This window comes from Aquarana catesbeiana, linkage group LG03 (assembly GCF_042186555.1).
Source record: "Aquarana catesbeiana isolate 2022-GZ linkage group LG03, ASM4218655v1, whole genome shotgun sequence".
NCBI lineage: Eukaryota > Metazoa > Chordata > Amphibia > Anura > Ranidae > Aquarana > Aquarana catesbeiana.
The window spans coordinates 221,204,833-221,226,051 of NC_133326.1; the positions used below are offsets into that span (position 1 = coordinate 221,204,833).

Here is a 21,219-nt window from a genome sequence, read left to right on the forward strand (position 1 = left end):
GTATACCACTTTAGTCGCAGCTTATGCAATTTTTCGTTTGTTAGCGCAGTATTTTATTTCTTCCAAACCTTCGGCCCAGTCTGAGGTCCTGAGCACTCTGGAGAAGGTTTTCGTCCAGGATATCCCTGTACTTGGCCGCATTCATCTTTCCCTTGACTGCAACCAGTCGTCCTGTCCCTGCAGCTGAAAAACACCCCACAGCATGATGCTGCCACCAACATGCTTCACTGTTGGGACTGTATTGGACAGGTGATGAGCAGTGCCTGGTTTTCTCCACACATAACGCTTAGAACTAAGGCCAAAAAGTTCTATCTTGGTCTCATCAGACCAAAGAATCTTATTTCTCACCATCTTGGAGTCCTTCAGGTGTTTTTTTTTAGCAAACTCCATGCGGGCTTTCATGTGTCTTGCACTGAGGAGAGGCTTCCATCAGGCCACTCTGCCATAAAGCCCCGACTGGTGGAGGGCTGCCGTGATGGTTGACTTTCTACAACTTTCTCCCATCTCCTGACTGCATCTCTGGAGCTCAGCCACAGTGATCTTTGGGTTCTTCTTTACCTCTCTCACCAAGGCTCTTCTCCCCTGATAGCTCAGTTTGGCCGGACGACCAGCTCTAGGAAGGATTCTGGTCGTCCCAAACATCTTCCATTTAAGGATTATGGAGGCCACTGTGCTCTTAGGAACCTTAAGTGCAGCAGAAATTTTTTGTAACCTTGGCCAGATCTGTGCCTTGCCACAATTCTGTCTCTGAGCTCTTCAGGCAGTTCCTTTGACCTCATGATTCTCATTTGCTCTGACATGCACTGTGAGCTGTAAGGTCTTATATAGGCAGGTGTGTGGCTTTCCTAATCAAGTCCAATCAGTATAATCAAACACAGCTGGACTCAAATGAAGGTGTGGAACCATCTCAATGATGATCAGAAGAAATGGACAGCACCTGAGTTAAATATATGAGTGTCACAACAAAGGGTCTGAATACTTAGGACCATGTGATACTTCAGTTTTTCTTTTTTAATAAATCTGCAAAAAATGTCAACAATTCTGTGTTTTTCTGTCAATATGGGGTGCTGTGTGTACATTAATGAGGAAAAAAAATTAACTTAAATGATTTTAGCAAATGGCTGCAATATAACAAAGAGTGAAAAATTTAAGGGGATCTGAATACTTTCCGTCCCCACTGTAAAAGCTAAATTAAATATATTAATTAAATATAAATTTAAATATAAATTAAATATAAAATATATAAGTATAAATAATTAAATATAATTTAAATATGTTCATATTTCCAATATTTTACAGCTATCTATGTGAAATCTACATTAACTTATAAGGCATATAAGACCCACATCAAAGAAAAAGGCGGACTTCTCCTTGCTCCTCATCTGGGATCTCCAACCCTACTCCAGTCCTCTCGAAAACCTGCACTGAGAGGAATGAGGTATAGCGATAGGTGTCCCAAGTACCTGTAGCCAATCTGCTAGCAGTACACCACCATCTGATTTTAGCAGGCAAATTTCCCTACCCCAGTTGCTAAACCTTTAAAAGAAATTCGGTTCCAGCCGTCCACATGCTCACAGTCTGAATGCTAGCTTGAATGCCAGCTTGGCCAAATTGCTAGCACTGCAACTACTGCCTTTTCAGCTGGTAGACTCTGCCCTCTTAGGTGAATTTGTGGAATATGCTGTACCTCAGTTGCAGGTTCCAAAATGCCATTTCTTTTCATGGAAGGCCATTCCAGCTCTTTACCAGCATGTGGAGGGCAATGTTTTTGTCTTGTTGGACAGGGCGGACAGCAGTAAGGTGTATATTACCGCAGACTCATGGTCTAGCAGGCATGGGCAGGGATGTTACCTTTCCTTCACGGCGCACTTGGTAACTCTGCTGGCAGCTGGGAAGGATGCAGGACAGGGTTCAGTATTATTGGAGCTTGTTCCGCCACCACGCCTCCAAAATGCTAGCAGTGATTCTGCTACAGCTCTCTCCTCCACCCCCCCTCTTCTTCCTCTATGGCATCTTCTGCAGATTTGTTCTCTGAACCAGCGGTGCTCCGTAAGCGTTCAAGGGGCTACGTAAGCACTCAGGCAAAAAGATGCCATGCGGTGCATGAGTTACATAGTTACATAGTAGGTGAGGTTGAAAAAAGACACTAGTCCATCAAGTCCAACCTATGTGTGTGATTATATATCAGTATTACATTGTATATATGTTGCGGTCGTTCAGGTGCTTATCTAATAGTTTCTTGAAACTATTGATGCCCCCCCCGTTGAGACCACCGCCTGTGGAAAGGAATTCCACATCCTTGCTGCTATTACAGTACAGAACCCTCTACGTAGTTTAAGGTTAAACCACTGCTTAGGGGACAGGAGCCACACTGGGGCAGAGATTCTGTCATCTCTGCAGGGGCAGGCTCAGAGGTGGTTGACGCCATGCCAGCTTGAACCAGGAATGGTTGTATGCGACAATGGCACCAACCTTCTCTCTGCCCTCCGACAGGGACAATTGACCCATGTTCCATGTTTGGCACACATCCTGAATTTGGTGGTGCAGCAGTTCTTGAGCAGGTGCCCAGGCTTACAAGATCTCCTGAGGCAGGCCAGAAAAGTCAGTGGTCATTTCCAATGGTCATACAATGCCAGTGCTCGGCTGGCTGACATTCAAAGGGAATGGCTGTGTTATGCAAATGAAATTGCAACCTGACATCTTTCTGTGGGCCTTTTCGGTCAGTGTATTTGGGGTGGATCAGTGTGGATGAGGCTGGACCCACTTTCCACCTTCCGGTCTTTCTGACATCAGGGTGGTGGATCCACGTCATTTGTGCCGCTGTTGCTTCAGCAGTGAGATCCTCTTGGTGACCCTTTTCCGGGTATGTTCCTTTGATGTGATTGTTATACCGTATGTTTGCCTACTTATACCCTGTTTCCCCCAAAATAAGACCTAGCGTGATTGTCAGTGATGGCTGCAATATAAGCCCTACCCCCAAATAAGCCCTTCCCTGTTTCCCCGAAAATAAGACCTAGCGTGATTGTCAGTGATGGCTGCAATATAAGCCTTACCCCCCAAATAAGCCCTTCCCTGTTTCCCCGAAAATAAGCCCTACCCTGAAAATAAGACCTACAAGGACTTTAACTAGGGCTTATTTGGGGGGTAGGGCTTATATTGCAGCCATCACCGACAATCACGCTAGGTCTTATTTTCGGGGAAACAGGGTAGCAGCTGTTAGATTTACTTATGAATGATGTTACTCAATTTGTTCAATTTTGATTTTATTGTACAGTGTGATCCTGTTCCATAAATTGTCCGTGATGAAGGGCCGTCTTTTTAGTCTCGAAACGCGTCGGACCTTCTGGACAACTGTCATGTTTTATTACCACCTACACCATTGTTTGTTTTTAGTGGTTTTGTATTTTTGTATTTGTGTAATATGTATAGTGTGTTCTTTTTTAATTATATTGTGAATTTCAAATAAATCTTTTTATTATTCATATTTTTTTTTCTTGTGGTTGCTGTTAAAGTCCCACATATTTGGGGGTACCCTCTTTATATTGTACTTGAGGAATGTTGGCAACCTTTATGGTCCAGTTGGATGTTCATCACTCTTTAGCTCAAAGGGAATACAAACTTCCCACCAACCGCCTCATTTGTGACATGTCCACCAGGTGGAAGTCAACGTTGGCAATGCTGCAGCGGCTGTACACGCAGCAGAGGGCCATCAATGAGTACCTGTGTGAGTATGGCACCAGGACAGGGTCAGGGGGGCTTGGCTTCTTTTCGCCACGCCAGTGGCTACTGATCAAGGATGCATGCTCTGTCCTGTCACCATTTGATGAGGCCACGAGGATGGTAAGCAGTGACAATGCATGCATCAGTGATACTGTCCCTCTTGTCTTCCTGTTGGAGCACACGCTTCATGGAATAATGGACAGGGCACTTGAGGCAGAACAGTGTAAGGAAGAGGAGGACTTCCTTACCTCTCAAGGCCCCCTTTATCCAGATATTATTCCTGCAGGACCGCCAAACACACAGGAAGAAGTGGTTTGGAGGAGGGGGATTGTGTCAGCATGGACGTGGAGGATAACACTCAGCAGCAGTCTTCAAGGGATGGTTTTCAGTCCCCAGAAACCCAAGGAGTTGTACATGGCTGGGAGGAGGTTGTTATGGATTATGTGATCCTTAGTGACCCAGAGGACTCAGAATCTAATGCCTTTCGGAGGCTTTGCAGAATCAGGGAGGTCCATGCAGCGTAAGGACCCTAGGATTCGTGGTATCAAAGAGAAGGAATCATTACTGGCTGGCAACCCTTCTTGATCCACGTTACAAGGGTAAGGTTACAGAACTCATCCTGCCTTCGCAGAGGGAGCAGAGGATGAAACATCTTCAGGAGGCCTTGAAGAAAGGTTTGTGCAATGCATTTCCAAACCCTGTGAGGTTACAATTTCCTGGTGCTGAACAACGTGTTGCTGAGGCTTCTGTCAGGTCACCTGAGGCCAGGTGACAGATGCACACCGTTGGGGTCAGGAGTGAACCGCAAAGGTAGTGGACCCTACGGCTGACTGCTGCAAATGGGAGTCTAGGTGGTTAAGGAAGGCAGGCCCACTGGAACACCAACACGGATCCCACAGGGGCTAGAGCGTAAGATTCCCCAGGGCGCAGAGTCTAAGAGCCAGCAGGTGTTCACCAGAGCCTCTAGTGGTGAGGATGGACTGGGCTGCAACTGGCTCCAGGTCACGACCCCCAGGGTCTCCCAGTTCACGCCCACAGTAGGCTCCAGGAGGACAGAGATAGTAAGGGAATAAGCCAAAGGTCGGGGCGACTAGCAGACAAGGATAAATATAGAACACGCCAAAGGTCAGGGTCACAAGCAGGCAGGGATAGTCGAGAACAAGCTAAGATCTGTAACTGGAATCAGATGTAAAAGACACAGCAAGATGCACACGGAAGCTAAACACACAAAGGTTGATCAGCAAGGCAGGCTTGCAGTGCACACGTTAATATAGAGTTCCCTGATAGGGGCTGGGGTGGAGCCATACTTTGAGGAGAGATTATTTTAGCCAGGTGAGAGTGGCTGGCCTCTAAAGTTGAACACATGGAAGAGAGGTAAGCTGACAGACAAAGATTACTGCATAACCATGACATCTTCGTTCAGTCAGAGGAAGAGCAGTGGAGAAGGTGGCCCGGTTGACCGATGCCTTTAGACAATTTTTCAGTCCTCAGCGCCAAGGTCTGATCGGTTCAAGCAACCATCGCCAGCGTCTGCATTACATGATGCAGGAATATCTAGTGGCAAGAGCAGACTTGGAGACCTTTCCAACAGAGCAGCCACTGGGTTACTGGGTCTTGAGGATGGACCACTGGTCAGAACTTGCTCAATATGCAAATGATCTACTGGCCTGTCCTGCATCCAGCGTTCTTTCTGAACGCACATTCTGTTCTGCTGGAGGGTTTGTAACGGATCATAGAGTGTGCCTGTCCACAGACTCCCTTGATAGGCTCATATTCATAAAAATTAATCTTTCTTGGATCAGCAGCAGCTATCAAGCACATAATGCTGATGTAACTGATTGATTTTTCTATGGATGTGGGATCCCTTGAAGACTGCCTATGTTGAGTAACTATAATATTCCTCCTCAATCTTGATGATGCTAGCTTCCAACAATATTTTTGGTTTAGGGCACCACCACCACTACCTAAGGCCCAATTTTTCTGTCCCTGTTTAACAGGGGCATGTAATTACAATTCCTGATCTAATATTTCACAGTAGGGCCTGTTCCTGCGCCCAACAAGAGTATCTGTGAGGGGTTACAGTGTTGTGGCACCATCACCACCAATGGCCCAATTTTTCTGCCCCTATCCCAGCAGCAGAAACAAAGGACAAGCGTGCCCCGTGGCCACCTGCAGAAGATGCACCATGTCCATGACCAGCACTGGGAACTGTAGACACAGAGCCTGCTAGCCCTCTTTTAGTGGCCTGTGAGCATCTGCTTCTCCTTGGTGGCCTTCCGGATATGATGGGGATTTTGTTTTGGAACACAGCACTACACTGTATTGTGTACTGTGTACACCACCAGAAAAGTAGTAGCAACTGCACTATGGGTGCACGGTACTGTGTACACCAACAGAAGTGTAATAACAACTATGGGTGCGCTGTATGTATTGTGTACTGTGTACACCACCAGAAAAGTAGTAGCAACTGCACTAGGGGTGCAGGGTACTGTGTACACCGCCTGAAGTATATTAGAAACAGTACACCAGGAACGGCCTGCAGTGAGATAAAGCTAAACAATATGCAGTGGATATATATATATATATATATATATATATATATATATATATTTATATATATATATATATATATATATATATATATATATATATATATATGAGACTATCTGCATATATATATTAAATACACTGCAGCTAACTGAATCGCCTGCCTGAAGTATATTAGAAAGAGTACACCAGGAATGCCCTGCAGTGAGATATAGCTAAACTGTATGCAGTAGATATATATATATATATATATATATATATATATATATATATATATATATATATATATACACAAGACTATCTGTATATATATATATTAAATACACTGCAGCTAACTGAATCACCTGCCTGCCAGAATTATATTAGAAAGAGTCTGACATTAATCAAGAAATAAACCCTGCTGTTCTCATACACACAGGCTAAGAATAAGAAGCGTGGTCTATATGAACGGCTGGAGCAGCTGGGATATCTTACTGAATGTACTGAACACCTTGCTGAATATCTAATACTGAAACGGTACTGACACTAAAAGTGCTGGATAGAGAATACTGAATAAGGTCTAAACGAATACTATACAGCGTTGAGTACTGACTATTAAATAATTTGAAATAAGAAAGAGGTTTGGAACAGATTGAGGGGAAGGAAAAAGGAGGAAGGGGGCGGGGAGAAGGAGGAGAAATAAGGAGAGAGAGGGAGAAAGCACTAACTGGAAAGATGTCAAGTAAAAGAGGGAGGAAGGAGGAAAAGAAAACGCATGGGGGTGAGGACCTACTCCAGGAAAGCATTGAGAGTATAAATAAAATATAAATGCTGGATATCCCTAAAAAAGGTGTTGGGGAAGACATGACAAAGTTGTTGCCTGAAACTCGAAGTATGTCCAGGATGGGGATCTAGGGATGATAAAAATCAGGTCCCAAAAGACAATATACAGGAGGAACGGAATAAAACACAACCCCCCAGGTTCCCCAGGTCTCCTGGGGCCTGGAGGGAAGATAAATATATCAGATATGGTATCGGATACTATACCCAATGGCGAACATATGCTAGAGCAACAAGAAAGGATGGAGGAATTTGACCAACAGGGCATAGACGAGAATAATGCTGCTGGTAATACATATCAATATGGGAACAAAACTACTGAAACTGCAATAAAGGAACCAACATTGAGGGATGTCTTCTCTGCAATACAGGCATGTAATAACTCCTTATTATCTCTAACAAATCAAATGTTAGATCTAAAAAAGGATATTACTGTTATAAGACAAGAGAATCAAAAAATTTGTGAACATACAACTGACCTGTAGAATAAGGTTAGTACAACAGAGGTTACCCTGCCTTCCTTAAAAAGGGAACTCCAAAATGCCAAAGTACAAATAACGGACCAAGCACAGAGATTGGATAATTTGGAAAATAGGCAAAGACGATATAACATCCGTATTTTAGGTTTTCCTGAAAAGGAAGTGGGTCAATCAATGACCATTAAAAAAAAATGGATAATGGACACACTGGGTATGGAGGGCTTTTCAAAACTTTATACAATTGAAAGGGCTCACTGTATTCCCAGCCGCCCAATTCCCTCTTCAAGTAATCCAAGGACAGTGATTATTAAGATGAGATTTAATTTAGAGATTTAATTCTATCCATATTAAATACACTGGAGCTAACTAAATCACCTGCCTGCCAGAAGTATATTAGAAAAGAGTACATCAGGAACAGCCTCCAGTGAGATATAGCTACACTGTTTCAGTGGAGATATATATATATATATATATATATATATATATATATATATATATATATATATATATATATATACGAGACTATCTGTATATATACACTATATATATATATATATATATATATATATATATATATATATATATATATATATATATATATATATATATATATATTAAATACACTGCAGCTAACTGAATCGCCTGCCTGAAGTATATTAGAAAGAGTACACCAGGAACGGCCTGCAGTGAGATATAGCTAAACTGTATGCAGTGGAGATGTGTGTATATATAGATATATATATATATATCTATATATCTATATATATATAGATATATAGATATATAGATATATCTATATATATATATATATAGATATATATATATATTAAATACACTGCAGCTAACTGAATCACCTGCCTGCCTGAAGTATATTAGAAACAGTACACCAGGAACGGACTGCAGTCAGATCTAGCTAAACTGGATACAGTGGATATATATATATATATATATATATATATATATATATATATATATATATATATATATATATATTACACTGCAGCTAACTGAATCACCTGCCTGCCTGCTCAATCTAAATGACACTCTCTCTCCGTCCACGCCTGCAACAACACACCACACAAGGGCGACGTGTAGGTGGCCTTATATGGTGTGGGGCGTGGACTTAGTCCCCCTGAGCCATGATTGGCAAAAGGCACCCTGCCTTTGGCCGATTATGGCTCTCTTAGCTGAGGGCGCTGTGATTGGCCAAAGCATGCAGGTCATGGTGCATGCTCTGGCCAATCATCATACAGCAATGCACTGTGCTCCCGCAGTGCATTATGAGCCGTTATGCGCCGCTCAAATTTGGCACAAATGGCCCATAATGTTCGGTTTTCGATGAACGAGCGAACAGCCAATGTGCAAGTCGAACTCATGTTCGACCCAAACAGAAAGGTCATCCCTAATTATTAATAATCAGCCTGCTCAAGATTAGCTCCTACAATTTATTTGGCGAAATGTTATTTAATATGCCAATCTGATTATAGATCTAAATATAAGAATATTACCTAAACATAATAATACATGTCAGTCAAAGTTCCTGCAACTTGGGTCAAGGTAACCTATACTGTATACAGGGGAGGGCTGAACTGTGGACCTTTGTCCCCTGGGCCTGTACTAATAATAATATAATTTATTGATGTCCCAGAGCAGAGATCTTCCTCCATCATAGTAAGAACTGCAGTCAGTGACACATGGTGGGCATTATATACAGTTGTGCTCATAAGTTTACATAACCTGGCAGAATTTATGATTTATTGGCCATTTTTCAAAGAATATGAATGATAACACAAAAACATTTCTTTCACTCATGGTTAGTGTTTGGCTGAAGCCATTTATTATCAATCAACTATGTATACTCTTTTTAAATCATGACAACAGAAACTACCCAAATTACCCTGATCAAAAGTTTACATACGCTGGTGATTTTGGCCTGATAACATGCACACAAGTTGACACAAAGGGGTTTTAATGGCTATTAAAGGTAACCATCCTCACCTGTGATCTGCTTGCTTGTAATCTGTGTGTGCATAAAAAGTCAATGAGTTTCTGGACTCCTGACACACCATTGCATCTTTCATCCAGTGCTGCAGTGACATTTCTGGATTCTGAGTCATGGGGAAACCAAAAGAATTGTCAAAGGATCTGCGGGAAAAAGTAGCTGAACTGTATCAAACAGGAAAGAGATATAAAAAGATATCCAAGGAATTGAGAATGCCAATCAGTAGTGTTCAAACTCTAATCAAGAAGTGGAAAATGAGGGGTTCTGTTGAAATCAAACCACGGTCAGGTAGACCAACTAAAATTTCAGTCACAACTGCCAGGAAAATAGTTTGGGATGCAAAGAAATACCCACAAATAACTTCAGGTGAAATACAATACTCTCTGAAAACATGTGGTGTGGCTGTTTCAAGATGAACAATAAGGAGGCACTTGAAGAAAGATGGGCTGCATGGTCGAGTTGCCAAAAAAAAGCCATTGCTACGCAAATGCCTCAAATTATCCCTCTTACAATATGCCAAACAGCACAGAGACAAGCCTCAAACCTTCTGGCACAAAGTCATTTGGAGTGATGAGACCAAAATTGAGCTTTTTGGCCACAACCATAAACGCTTCATTTGGAGAGGAGTCAACAAGGCCTATGATGATAGGTACGCCATTCCTACTGGGAAACACGGAGGTGGATCGCTGATATTTTGGGGATGTGTGAGCTACAAATGAACAGGAAATTTGGTCAAAATTGATGACAAGATGAATGCAGTATGTTATCAAAAAATACTGGAGGAGGGGGCGTGTCCTGAACATGGAGCTGTGAGGACGTGTCTGGTCCGCGCTCCGCTCCCGCCGCTACTTATCCAGCAGCATACCCACGATCCTGGGACCTGACACGGCCCAGGACATGTCACAACGGCGGCGGAATACAGCCCACAACTCCGGGACAGAGAACGCTCAACGGGGCAGCTAGATTCATACTTCTCCGGGACCCGCGGCAAGGCCCTGGAAAAATCCAAGATGGCGCCGGTCAGTAAGACGGGGAAACAGCATGCGCCGGCACAGAAGCAAACCACGCCACCCGGGCTATACCCACAGCCATCACCCGGATCGGAGAGTGACTCTGTACCCCCGACATCCCCGGGATCCACTGTGTCCAGGGCAGGGGGATTGGACATTGCTGACCTTATAGAGGAAGGGGACATTAAAAAGCACATCTGGTCCCTCCCCACTAGAGAGGATTTGGAAAGATTCACAGCCAGGGTGGAAAAGGCATTCACAGAGGATATAGCACAACTCAAGGAGGACACCACACACCTGGGCAACAGAGTGGAAGCTATAGAGCAAAGGCTAGATGAGGCTCTTCCCACCATGTCAGCATTACAGCTAAGATGTGCAGCCCAAGATCAAAAGCTGGACTTACTATTGTCACAACTTGACGACTTTGAAAATCGCAGCAGAAGGGCAAACATCCATATCCGAGGTATGCCAGAAGCAACAGCCCCCAGGGATATTATCCCTTCCCTGCAAGGCATATTCAGGGAAATCCTGGACTTACCAGACACAGAACCCATTGAGATTGACTGCACCCACCGAGCCCTGCGACCACCATCCCAAGATGCTGACAACCCACGAGACATAATATGCAAGTTGCATAAATATACTCTTAAAGAACGAATAATGCAAAAAATGCGCAACAGACCTTATTTTGATTTCGATGGCGCCCACCTCTGTTTCTTCCAGGACATTTCCAGACGCATGCTAATGCAACGTCGGGCCCTAAAACCTGTCTTGCTGGCTCTCCAAGAGGCGGACCTCACGTACCGCTGGGGCTTTCCCTTCTACTTACAAGCCTTTAAAGATGGACGTTCAGCCACCCTGCGCACCAGAGATGACCTCCCTCACTTTCTCTCTGCCCTGGGACTTGGTAAAGTTGACTTTCCGGACTGGCGAGGGGACCATGCGATGATGAACTTTCCAAACATTGAACTCCCCCAGCCCTGGACGCAGATGCCTCAACGCCGAGGCCGAAGACGCAGTCGCCACCAGCAAGAGTCAGATGCTTCCCCTGGCCCCTCTACACTAAGAGACTGATGGTAACACTAAGATCCCGAATTGAGTCCTTACTCCCCTGTTTCGGAGGCACCCTTTATTATCAGATCATTTACAGATCTGGAACTTCCTTTATAGTTTGATTGTTGCTGGGCCTGGTCTGACTTGGTTCCGATAACGAACTCTGACTACATATAGCTGGACAAGGCTCTCACCCGCATCCTGGAGAGACACAGTTGGAGGTTGTTTCCAGACCACCTTAGCTGCTAGTTTTGCCCTCCCCAAGACTTCCCCAATTATACAAACCCCCCTAACCCCCTATCATGCCATTTACACCCCCCCGACCAACGGGTCACAAAGCAGCATTTATGAGGTGGGAGCGGGGCGGACCCTCTCTCCCTTCTCCCCTTCATGTCGGCCCACGTTCCCCCAGTAGGCTGCCCATGTTCGGGTATTAATCCCATTTGGGATACCAGACCTGGACAAAATGGGTCCCCTGAAGAAAGGGGGCACATTGGGCCCAGTCTGTGCCTATACAGAACCATTGTTAGGTTCTCTTTACATTTGAATGTTGCATATGGTTATGCTGACGTTAATGCTTGTTTTAATTTTGTTTTTTCACTTTCCTCCTCTATTCTCTCTTCCCTCCCTGGCCTCTTTCTTGCTCTCCTCTTCCCTAACAGGATCTATTCGGTTGCCGTCGCCCGCTCCGGACTCCGCCCCCGGGACCGCAGCCAACCTACAACACCATTCTTCCATGACAACGGTTAAGGTAATCTCTTATAATGTCCGTGGTCTTTGCTCACCCTGTAAGCGGAGCAAGCTGTGGTGGGAACTGAAAAAACTCAGGGCGCAGATAGTTTTCCTACAGGAAACGCTCTTCACACACCATTCCATACCTAAACTACCGACACACATCTATAGTCAATGGCACCATAGTACCTCCCCGGTCAACAAGTCCAGAGGCACCTCCATAGCTATCCACAAAAACTGTCCCTTCCAATACTCAGACGCCAAGATTGACCCCCTGGGACGATACGTCTTCCTGAAAGGGACCATTGCAGGTGCTAAATACACCCTTGCCAATATCTACTCCCCCAATTCAAATCAATTGACCTTCCTTGATTCAATCATAGAGCAACTAGAGGAGTTCAGAGAGGGGTCCCTAGTTTTAGGTGGCGACTTTAATGTGAGCCCGGACCCATCCCTGGACACTTCACACAGCAGGCCCTCCCACTCACACGCATTCCTTAGGCACTTTCGAAAATCCCTTCAGACGGTGGGCCTAGTGGACTGCTGGAGAGCCCTACACCCCACAGAGAGGGACTACAGTTACTATTCAGTGATACATAATGTCTACACACGTATAGATTTGATCTATTTCGACCGCCCGACTTTGGAGCTCCTTCAAAGCGCTTCCATAGCAAACATAACCATTTCAGACCATGCCCCGGTTCAGGCCTCTTTTATCATTCCAACAGGCTCCCGGAAAGCGTGGAACTGACGCCTCAACGAATACTTATTAGATGACCCCGTAGTGGAGGCCCAGGTCTCAGACACGATAAAAAACTATTTTCGAGAGAACACTTTAGGAGATTTGAGTGAGGGTACAATATGGGAATGTCACAAGGCCGTTGTGCGAGGCGAGCTTATTGCACAGGGTTCGAGATTAAAGAGAGAATGGCAAGCTGACTATAATAGAGTTCTAAATGCACTTCAGCAGGCGGAACTTAAACACAAAGCGGGGGGGTTCCTCAGAAGCCCTACGAGAACTAACGGAACTCAGAGACATATTCTCACGGCTGTTAGAACGACAGGCGCGTAAACAACTGCGACATCTATCCCACCGATACTACGAGCATGGTAACAAGTGCGGACGCATGCTCGCAAGAGCGCTTCGTGCAAAACGGACCCAAATGCAAATACACAAACTTCGCTCCTCTACAGGTGATATGACATTCCACTCCTCCAAGATAGCAGAGGGGTTCCGTAACTACTACGCCGATCTCTACAACTTAGATGCGAACACTACCCAAGAAGCTAAAGAAAACAGACTGACCAAAAATCGAGACTACTTATCCATTAGCTGACTGCCCTCCCTGACTGAAGACCAACTAGCTGACTTAGAATCCCCCATCACTACCACTGAACTTGAGTCCACCATCAAATCTTTACCCAACGGGAAAAGCCCAGGTCCTGATGGGCTTACTATAGCATATTATGCCAAATTCTCTCCGCTCCTTACGAACCACATGTGTAAGTATTTCAATTCCCTAGAAAAGGGATGCAGAATCCCATCTGAGGCCCTTTTAGCACACATCTCGGTTATACGGAAAGAGGGCAAAGACCCAACTGTCCCACAGAGTTACCGCCCCATTTCCTTACTGAATACGGACGTAAAAATCCTGGCGAAAATCCTAGCAAACCGACTGAAAAACCTTGTACCCCTTATAGTTCACCCAGACCAGACGGGCTTCATTGTGGGGCGCGAAGCTCGAGATAACTCAATCCGTGCGATTCAACTTATACATTGGGCTAAAACTAAAGAAGTACCCCCCCCTTACCTAATACTCTCCACCAACGCCGAGAAGGCGTTCGATCGCATAGATTGGTCCTATCTCAGAGAGGTCTTAGCCTCAATGGGGTTGGGCCCAAATATGCTAGCCTGGATACTAGCCCTTTACTCGGAACCTAGTACACAGGTTAAGGTTAATGGGATTCTCTCATCCAAGTTCCCGATTGGGAACGGCACGAGACAGGGGTGCCCACTCTCCCCCCACCTCTTCGCCCTGGCCTTAGAACCACTGCTACGTAGAGTGAGAGCAAACACAGATATTACAGGGCTGACTGTAGGCGCTGTGGAGCACAAACTCTCAGCCTACGCAGATGATGTACTGTTTCACCTAACTAATCCCCTGATCTCGCTGCCGGTCCTGATGCGGGAACTCAAAAACTTTGGTACACTTTCTAATTTTAAAATCAGCTATAATAAATCGGAAATTCTACCTGTTAATCTGTCTACCCCCATGACAAATAGCTTAAAAGCGGCATTCACCTTCACGTGGACTAACTCTTCCCTACGCTACCTAGGCATACAACTGACGGATAGCTTTGACACTCTATACACCACAAACTTCCCCAGACTCTTGACAGAAATTAAACAAGACTTAATACGTTAGACGAAGATAGCTTTTACATGGATAGGCAGGACGAATATAATTAAAATGAACGTACTCCCCAGAATTCTGTTTTATATGCAGATGCTTCCCATACACCTGCCCAAAACTTTTATTAAACAAGTTTCCAACTTGATCACCACCTTCATTTGGAACGAAGAAACCGCGGATTGCTATGAGGGTGCTGAGACGTCCAAAACAATATGGAGGGCTGGGAGTCCCGGACTTACAGCGATATTGCCAGGCTATTGCCCTACAGAGAACTCTGAATTGGCACTTCCATGGACATTCCAAACTATGGGTGTCCATGGAAAAATATATGGCGGGCAGAAACTTGTCCTACACCCTGTGGCTTTCACGGGACCACAGGGGATTATCAGAATCTACGTCCCCACTAACGATATCCACGCTTGACACGTGGGATAGAGTAAACAGAAGGCTGAATTTAGCCCCCCCGTGTCCCCGTTGGCTCCATTGGGCGGATTCCTTTGGTTCACACCGGGGGAACGCGCAGGCTTTTTTGAAGCCTGGGTAGACGACAAGAACGCCAGCTGTGGCAAACTACTGAGAGATGGGAGACTTCTGCCCTTTGAGTCTCTGGGAAATAGGCCAGGCAGCCCACACCTTAATTTCTGGAAGTACAGACAATTGCACCACTTTTTTGCAGTACATGGCAACTCTATTAGAGATATCTCAACACTCTCGCCTTTTGAGGGAATGTTTATATTGGAAGATCCGGTCCCACACATGATTTCCGAACTTTATCAATTACTGGGGTCCTCGGCCTCGGCCTCTAAACCTACTTATATAAGAGCCTGGGAGAAAGACCTTGGGAAGGAGTTTTCCGAGTCTCAACTAACATGTATGTACCAATTCACACACTCCAGCTCGATGGACTCTAAGATGCAGGAGACAAACTACAAATTATTAGCACGTAGGTACAGAGTCCCATCTGACATGGCACGGATTTACCCTGCTAGTTCAGATCGGTGTTGGCGGGGATGCGGAGGCCGAGGCACCCTCCTACACTTGTGGTGGGAGTGCCCACGAATAACGACGTATTGACAGATGATTAAGGACCAGATTAAAGATATTCTCGGGATAGAGATCCCCTTCTCCCCAGAACATTTCCTCCTGCATATCCCTCCTGTACCAGTTAGTCGCTACAAAAAAAGCGCACTACCTCACTTGCTTAACGCCGCTAAACGTCTACTGCCTATCTTCTGGAAGAAAGAGCAGATACCGAGCAAAGAGGAGTGGATAAGCAGGGTTAATGCAATAAGGGAAGCAGAGGAATGGGTGGCAGTGGGCAAAAACACTACAGTAAAGCACACAGCCATAAGGTCAATATGGCAAGAACACTTTCAAGATACTTCTTATGTATCCTCTAGCCTGGACATGTCCCTACTTAAATCAGCGGACCCCAATTTGGGTCACAGTGCCCACCCTAAATAGCCCCCGCCACGGTTTCTCCCAAGGACTGAATATAGATCGCATATGGATTCATGTGTCTTTGCCAGAACTAGAAGGCTGCCTGGGGGCGGATAGTCCGGAGTGGATGATCGGAGATGCACGTGTAAACAAGGTTTGATCCTGTCTACCCCTCCTTACCCCACCTACTCTTCTCCTTACCCCCCCCCTTTTTCTACTTTCTGCCCTTTTTACCTCGACTCTTCCTATTCTATCAAGTGATGTTAGTAATGGCACTGTTTGTTGATTGCACAGAGTGTTAGCAACTAATATAACTTACCAGATAAAGTCGAGAAGGAGATGCTCTCCTGACCGGGGGGGCCGTGTGGGCGGGGACGAGACCGTGGGTGCGCCGGGGGAGGACAGATGGAGGCCTTATGCCCCCCTCCTCCGGCAGGTACACCGGACAGTGGCGGCTCGGACTAGCCGCAGCTTACCTCTCCCCGGTCTGGGAGATCACTATAGCTCAGGTTGTGGGGTCTGCGGTGGGTGGAGGCTACAGCTGGTTTCCGCCCCCGAGGACCTGTAAACCTCAATGTAGCATATACTGGTACCACTGAAGACACTAATTCTCACGGTCTCAACAGATATCTTATCACAGCCCTAGAATATCCACCTCCCCTCTCTTCTTTTTCCCCTTGTCATTTCTTCCCACCCCCTTTTTTTCTTATGTTAAATACAAATATGCAGGTTATTGCTAAATGTTGATATGAGAAAAGTCTGTCACCAACGAATTTGTATTGTACTGTATTTGTTGAGATGTGATGGACAACAATAAAGAAAGTTTAAACAGAAAAAATACTGGAGGAACATTTGCATTCATCAGCCAGGAAGCTGCTCATGGGACGTACTTGGACATTCCAACATGACAATGATCCAAAACACAAGGCCAAGTTAACCTGTCATTGGCTACAGCAGAATAAAGTGAAGGTTCTGGAGTGGCCATCTCAGTCTCCTGACCTCAATATCTTTGAGCCACTCTGGGGAGATCTCAAACGTGCAGTTCATGAAAGACAGCCCAAGAATTTCCAGGAACTGGAGGCTTTTTGCCAAGAGGAATGGGCAGCTTTACCATCGGAGAAGACAAAGAGCCTCATCCTCAAATACCACAAAATACTTCAAGCTTTCATTGATGTTAAAGGGGGCAATACACGGTATTAAGAACTGGGGTATGTAAACTTTTGATCAGGGTCATTTGGGTAGTTTCTGCTGTCATTATGATTTAAAAAGAGTAAACACAGTTGATTGATAATAAATGGCTTCAGCCAAAAACTAACCATGAGCGGAAAAAGTTTTTGTGTTATCTTTCATATTCTCTGAAAAAATAAATCATAAATTCTGTATACTTATGAGCACAACTGTAGCTACCTGCTCTCTGTTCAGACCAGTGATCAAAACTCCTGGCAGAGAGAAGTCTTTCAGCACCATCTTCCTTTGCAACTCTGAGATATTATGTGACTCAATAGCAAAAGGAAACTGATGCTGGAGGATAGAAGATATGTGTAACAATAAAACATGTCTTTTTGAAACGCCCACCTTTCACCAAGCCCACCAATAACTCTGGTACCATGGCACACTTTGCTTGGTATACTTTCTCTAGCAGCATTGGTGTCAGTGACAGCAGTGATAACTCTTATGCCGCGTACACACGGTCGGACTTTTCGTCTACAAAAGTCCGACAGCCTGTCCGACAGACTTCCTGCGGACTTTCGGCGGACTTGCAGCAGACTTTCTAACGAACGGACTTGCCTACACACGACCACACAAAAGTCCGACGGATTCGTACGTGATGACGTACACCGGACTAAAATAAGGAAGTTCATAGCCAGTAGCCAATAGCTGCCCTAGCATGGGTTTTTGTCCGTCGGACTAGCACACAGACGAGCGGATTTCGGGGTCCGTCGTAGTTACGACGTAAAGATTTGAAGCATGTTTCAAATCTAAAGTCCGTCGGATTTGAGGCTGAAAAAGTCTGCTGAAAGTCCGGAGAAGCCCACACACGATCGGATTACCAGCCAGCTTTAGTCCGTCGGCGTCCGTTGGACTTTTGTAGACGAAAAGTCCGACCGTGTGTACGCGGCATTAGCATTGGTGCCAGTGATCACAGTTATAACCCCCAACAATGGTGTCAGTGGCTGCAGTAATAACCCCCTGAATTGGTGTCCGTGACCTCAATAATAACCCCTAGTATTGGTGCCAGTGACCACAGTACTAACCCCCTGTATTAGTATCATTGACTGCAATACTAGCCCCCAGTATTGTCATCTGACTACAGTAATAACTCCCTGCATTGGTGTCAGTGACTGCAGTAACAACCCCCATCATGTGTCACATGCCACAATAACAACTCCTAGCATTGGTGCCAGTGACTGCAATAACAACACCCACATTGGTGGTCAGTGTTATGCTATTTAAACCCTGCTTTATTGGTAGTTATTGGCAATTATACCACCCCTTCCCTTAACCCCCATTCTGTGCACACATACACACACCCACACACACTGAAGAATGGACTAGGTGGACTTAATACATGCAGCCTGATAGCATGGGCATGCAGCTTCCCCCTCCCGCCCTCTAAAATAAAAAAAAAAGGGGGTAAGGTCCCTTTAAAAAATGTAAGCTGGGATTAGACAGGAAAGACGAGGATTATGTGACATTGGGGAACTTTCTGGAATATCACATGACCACTTAGGAAGGTTCCAGAATGTCACATTACCACTTAGAACATTCCAGAACTAGGGGGCTCACTATATAAAGGGGTCCCCATGGGAGGATTCTCGCCAGTTGGTCCCCACTGTCCCTCCCTTGTTGCAAGGCACGTTATGTGGTTCTGTCACCCTTTATATCTAAAGGGGAGGACTTATGGTTATAGCTATTCTGTAGTGCTCAAATCCTTTAAGACTGAGCTGTTTGAAGTCAAATTAATAAAATTATTAATATGCTGGTATATTTATTTAATTGATTACACCAATAAACATGCCACAGCCAATTTTAATGTGTTGTGTGTTATTATTTATTTATAAGATTAGTTATCAGAGTATTTGGGGAATGTGACTTGCATTCCCATGTGAAAACAAGGTTTTACTCAGTTCAAGTTCATGGAATAGCAGCGGCGGCAGCAGTGTGGTCCAATCGGTGTAGTAACTGAGTGCAAAGGGAGACCCACCTTCTATTGGGGCCCATGTTCCCTGCACACATTAGGGACATACTATTGGTTTAATTATATTTTAAAGAGATTGATTTGTCGCACTGTATATTTGGTGAACTGCATAATGTGACTGTCATTATATTGCATGGGAACACATTGAACTTTAAATCTTTTATGTAAAGTAGGAGCCATAGATGTCTTTGAAATGTGTGCTTATTATACTTAAAGAAATGAATAGCACTTTGGAGTAAATAGATGTTTTTTACTCTTTTCACTTCTTTTTATTTAAAATAAATCTACGTGCTTGCTTACCATCATGTAGGATGCATTGATGTAATCTGTTCCTTCTCCAACCAAGGATGACAGCCCTACTCTTGATCGCTCAACTGTGAAATAATAAATAGGTATTGTAAGAAGAGTGCTGGGTTTAGCATTATGCACATTAGGTTAAGGTTGTCTTCCTTGTATATTTATTGTGTACATATTACTTTTTTCCTACCAATAATAGATATACAGTCATCTCATATAAAGTTCTATGCATGATTTGCTAATAAAAATGAGAAGTTCTAGTTAGGAACAATAACACAGGAAAATGTGTACAACAGGTAATCGCAGCAGAGGGGTAATGCATTGATATTAAAGGTTATGTGTCTGCAGCCATGTTGATGGGGACAAGGTGTTTTGGGATGGGGGGTGGAGATGCATCAGAATCTCAGAATAACCAAAAATTTGTTCAGATCTATATTCGGACCAAAACGAATTGCATATGTCAAGAGGGGTAGAAGAGGTTATTTAAGACACAACATCCATAAATATTGTACAGACTGACTGCACAGTATGTCAGCAGTTTTACTAGGCCACAATGAAAGTAGAAGGGAAGAGACAGGTTTTATTGTGAAATTAAATGTAGAATGTCATATTTCTAAGACAAAAGCCATACTTTGCATATTATGTCAGCCTGTTTACTGGGCCATGATTTCAGAGACAGAGTCAGGTTTTGTAAATAAAATATAGAGTGTAATACTTCAGAGACAGCAATCAAAAATATTGTACAGACTCCAAAAACAGTATTGAAGCAATTACAATAGGCCATATTTTGAAAAGGCCACACAGCATGCAGCTTCTCATTGCAAAAAAAAAAAAAAAACACATTAAAGTGCATTTATTTCACAGAAAAAGACAGACATATTGTATGACTACGTAGACAACATTTAAGCACTTGGAGTAGGCCCCATTTTGGTAAAAGACATGCCGCTTTTCATCCAATCAGTCAACAATTGAGTTAAATTAATATCTTTCACAGAAAAAAAGGCAGAAATATTGTACAGACCCCATAGACAGTATTTACCTCTTCACGCCAGTGCCTTCCAGCCCTGTAAGAGGTTTATGACACGCGGGGGTTAAGATCACATGACGGTCATAATTGGCTGTAACGTTGGTTGAGAGCTTTCAGTTAGGCGCTGATAACTGTGCCAGAAGCACGTGGCGCGCGTGCTCTTGGCACAGCTCTAATGACAGTAATGAACACAAATATGTGGCCTTTTGGCACCAAGGACCAGATGCCGAGAGGCCACAAATTTGCATGCAGCTGGTGCCAAGTGGTTAAAGCAGTTGGAATAGGCCTCTGTTTGAAAAGGGCACACAGCATGCATCCTTTTATCCAAAATAGTCCACATTAAAGTATATATATTTCACAGGAAAAAGGCAGAAATATTGTAAAGACACCATAGACAGAACTTGGCTTAGGCTGCATTCTGAAAAGATCACACAGCATTCAGCTTTTCATCCAAAAAAAAATCAACAGAGTATTTTTATT

The 21,219-nt window shown here is 44.3% G+C and overlaps 1 protein-coding gene across 6 annotated transcripts in view; it reads right to left on the reverse strand.

Moving 5' to 3' along the window:
- The window catches only part of PTPRZ1 (protein tyrosine phosphatase receptor type Z1), a 375,560-nt gene that overhangs the window by 16,412 nt on the left and 337,929 nt on the right, over positions 1–21,219 (reverse strand). For all 6 annotated transcript variants that reach the window (XM_073619797.1, XM_073619802.1, XM_073619801.1 and 3 more), the window contains one exon: positions 19,716–19,789. In XM_073619797.1, coding sequence (XP_073475898.1) covers positions 19,716–19,789 — 74 coding nt within the window. The remainder of the gene's footprint in view (positions 1–19,715; positions 19,790–21,219) is intronic.